The sequence below is a fragment of the Austrofundulus limnaeus genome, unplaced genomic scaffold (assembly GCF_001266775.1).
Source record: "Austrofundulus limnaeus strain Quisiro unplaced genomic scaffold, Austrofundulus_limnaeus-1.0 Scaffold14, whole genome shotgun sequence".
NCBI classification, from domain to species: Eukaryota; Metazoa; Chordata; class Actinopteri; order Cyprinodontiformes; family Rivulidae; genus Austrofundulus; species Austrofundulus limnaeus.
Genome location: NW_013952416.1, coordinates 3,967,380 through 3,970,978, shown reverse-complemented (window position 1 = coordinate 3,970,978; position 3,599 = coordinate 3,967,380). Strand labels below are relative to the sequence as shown.

At 40.5% G+C, this 3,599-nt stretch overlaps 2 protein-coding genes across 2 annotated transcripts in view; both read left to right on the top strand.

The window, feature by feature from the left end:
• The window catches only part of ccdc112 (coiled-coil domain containing 112), a 6,421-nt gene extending 5,197 nt beyond the window's left edge, over positions 1-1,224 (top strand). Inside the window, exons 10-14 of the mRNA XM_014002739.1 lie at positions 135-261; positions 381-548; positions 679-777; positions 851-969; positions 1,065-1,224. Of these exons, the coding sequence (XP_013858193.1) occupies positions 135-261; positions 381-548; positions 679-777; positions 851-969; positions 1,065-1,095 (544 nt within the window). The 3' untranslated portion in view covers positions 1,096-1,224. The remainder of the gene's footprint in view (positions 1-134; positions 262-380; positions 549-678; positions 778-850; positions 970-1,064) is intronic.
• A 670-nt stretch (positions 1,225-1,894) lies between these two features.
• Positions 1,895-3,599, top strand: part of pggt1b (protein geranylgeranyltransferase type I, beta subunit) — a 16,628-nt gene continuing 14,923 nt past the window's right edge. Inside the window, exons 1-2 of the mRNA XM_014002740.1 lie at positions 1,895-2,065; positions 2,420-2,538. Of these exons, the coding sequence (XP_013858194.1) occupies positions 1,938-2,065; positions 2,420-2,538 (247 nt within the window). The 5' untranslated portion in view covers positions 1,895-1,937. The remainder of the gene's footprint in view (positions 2,066-2,419; positions 2,539-3,599) is intronic.

Genomic DNA, 3,599 nt, shown 5'->3' with positions numbered 1-3,599 from the left:
AGTCAAAACGAAATAAAACTAAACTATAATGAAAAATCTAAAACTATTATAACCTTGGTACGTTCACACAGAGGGTGTCGGAGTGAAAGAAGTGGGAGGTTCGTCCGTGGCCTTTACCGTTTGCACTTTTACAGGACTGAGGAGGAGAGGGCGGAGGTGGCGCAGCGACTGGAGCTGTGGAGGGAGGAGAAGAAGAGAAAAGAGGACAGGGAAGAAGAGCGGAGGCTGATTGAGGAGATTCAAAAGAAGAGATGGGAAAAGGTGCTTTCAGAGAAATGTGGCTGCTGTTACCCGTTTTTTTTTTTTTTCTTTATTGAATTGATGTCCAACATTGACACTCTGTAGATGCTTGTTTTTAAAAAAGGATTTCTGTTGGCTAGGAGGAGCGTCGCCGGCAGCTGGAAGTGAAGCTGGCCCTCGAGGAGCATCTTCGGCTGAAGAGGGAGGAAGAGGAGGAACGGGGGAGGAAAAGGAGAGAGGAAGAGCGGAGAGAAATGGAGGAGAGGCAAAGGGAGGCAGCAAAGATTATTAAATGCTTCAGCGAAAGGGTACTACGTCTTAAAACCTCCCAAAACGGAAAAACACAAAACTAGAAGCTCCTGTCAAAGATCAAGCATTTACATATTTCTAGGTTAGATAAGACTTTGTCAAACGCACAGCTTCACTGCACCTTTTCAGGATCTTCACAAGGTGGAGGCAAAGCTTCACGAGAAACAGCTGAAGGAGAAAGAAGAGGAGCAAAGACAAAAAAGAATTGCTGCTAAGCTGAAGGAGAGGGTGCGCGTCGTTCAGTAAACAAAGTTAGTCACAACAAAGAAACAGTTCATCTGAATGTTTGTTCCTCATACAGGTGGACGGTCGTATAAGCAGAGACCCCTCCAGATTAATCCGTCCCACCCAAGGATGGCAGGAGAGGATGAAACATGTTGGATCTTCAGGAGACCAACCGGTGCTACAAATGTTTCACAGGTCGGTGCTTTTTATTTATTTATTTATTTTTACTTTCCAGGTGCCTTAACAGAGAGATTTTATATGATAATAAAAAAGGGATGTTTTTGTTGCAGAGCTGTTCCCACTTGGAGACAAGGCCTGTGAGGAGATCAGGAGTCTTTCAGAGTTTTTAACTGTGTTTTCTGCCTTTTAAAAGAAAACGAATTCAGGAAGGATTGTGCATTTATTTGATTTTGAGTTATATGTCTATGAATAAAATAAATTTCCATTTTACTTCGTCAAACTGTTGTCATTACAGCGCTCAGAAAGAAGAGCAGCATCTCAGAAAACCTCACTCAGCTTGTTAAAGATCATGACACACTTTGGAAAAGACTGAACAAGCAGAGCTCTTGCAGGAGAAAATTCTCCACGGAAAACTTTTAGAACCACGTGTTTTTGAAACGACAACAGCATAGTAGTAAGTGTAAACTAAATTCAGCATATCAGCACAGGCTATTTATTTAAACTTGCCAAGCGTGCATGAGCTGACGTGGGGCTGTTTTTGTAGTCGCAAGACCTCAGCAGCTTGCAGTCGACTGTGAGCTTGTCATTACAAGTGCTGAAGGGTCAGGTGTCAGGTCATCTGTCTGACAGCTGAAGCTTGGTCAAAACCGGGTCATGCACTAGGAGTCAAACTTCCAAAAGAATCAGCCTGTTGCAATGACCTTAAAAAGTCCAGCCTTTACCTTAATGCTATATTGACAGAGGATGCAAGAATGCATGGTTGCAAATCTGAAGAAACATAAATAAAAAATGTTAAAAGTGGATTAAATAATAAAATGACAATAAAATACACTTATATATAAGCACGACAAAAGTATATAAAATAATCTCCTACAATCTTCCCCTAAATCCAAAAGTAAAAGGTTCAAAGGAACTTGCATGAACGCTTTTATTTTGAAAAACAAACGTACCGGAAAAGATTCCCCATAGGTGCGGAAACAAAGATGGCGGAAGGGGAGAACCAGTTTGAAGAATTAGAGCAAATAGACTTTTTGAAAGACCGACATGTACGGTTCTTCGAGAGGACGCTTCAAGTGCTGCCGGAGAGATACGCGTCTCTGGAGACAACCCGGTGAGTGGACCGTGTGGACCGTGGCGCTGACTTCCCGGGTTCGGTTGAGAAAACTTGACCCAGCAGCAGCAGCAGCAGCATGTCACGTGAAAATACTATTCTCCCTTTTTTTTCCCCCAGAAAAGGCAACTCAAAACACACACCCCAACATCTCGGAGTTTATTCATTACATATTATGTAATTAAAATGGATGCTGTTTAGGAGCAGAGTGTTCTCTTTGGAAGCAGAATTGAACTAAACCAATAGATATTGTGTCATAAGCTTGTGTTGAAGCTAATTTAAAAAAAAGGCTTTTTTGAAAATTCTTTGACATTTATTAGGTTGTGTATTTATTGACATTTGCCTTGTTTCCAGGTTATCTATCCTGTTTTTTGCCCTGTCTGGTCTGGACGTGTTGGACGCCCTCAGTATGGTTGACAGGAACATCATGATTGAATGGATTTATTCACAGCAAGTTCTGCCTGCAGAAGACAGTAGGTCACATTAAAACAAGTTATGACAATTAAATAAAAATGTTTTTTTTTTTTTTTTGTGGTCATGTGTTGTAGCAACTCGGCACATCAAGAATTTGGCGACTGATGCTTCATCGTCCCTGATACAGAGATGTTTGAATGTGTTATAATAATAAGATAAAGTTTATTTCCATATATTTCTGAGCAAAAGAAGCTTGAATGTCGTACAGATTCTAAATGTTTCCTTTAGCATCCATCCATCCATCCATCCATCCATCCATCCATCCATCCATCCATCCATTCATTCATTCATCTATTCATTCATTCTTATTATTATCATCAACTGGTGGTCCGTGGGCCACTTCATGTTTGTAGAATGAGGGCACTTCTGGCCAGTGGGGGTGATGTTAAAAAGTTTCACCTGCTTCTTCCTTTCAGGGTCACTGGTGCCCAGTGGTGGGCACAGTTCCCCTAAAGCTCTAAAGCACTAATAGGGAGACTTATTCTCTGCTTAGTGCTTTAGAGCTTTTGCTAATTTTAAAATTTATTAGTGGATTTGCACTTGCTAAATTTAGAAGCACAAACTGAGGTCTGTAAATGTTATTGATCAACATTAATGTTAACAGCTGACGGTGAAAGCTGACACACATTTTGTTCATATGTGTCACTTATCCAGTAGGTGACAATATATTGACAATAAATGAACCCAAATACAGSTGTGGGATGTCAYTGATGAGTCTTAAGAGAGAAACATGGCAATATGTGACTCATGTTGTCTGTTGAAGAATGTTCATGGGTTGACTGGGTTATTTTAGTGCTTTAGAATTAGCTTTTGCTAAAACTTTCAGTCCATTAGTGCTTTAGAATCAAGGGACCTAAATGTTTGAGTTAATGTTTTAGGGGTAGTGGAAATAATTTTTAGATCAGTGCTGCCCACCACTGCTGCTGGTGCCCAAATTCAACAGTCTAATATTAACTGATATTGGGCCTCATGCAAGAACCATTCGTACACACAGATTTGTTCTTAAGTTGTGCGTACGAGTGATTTAGGAGAATTTGTGGCATTCACCAATGTTTTCGTA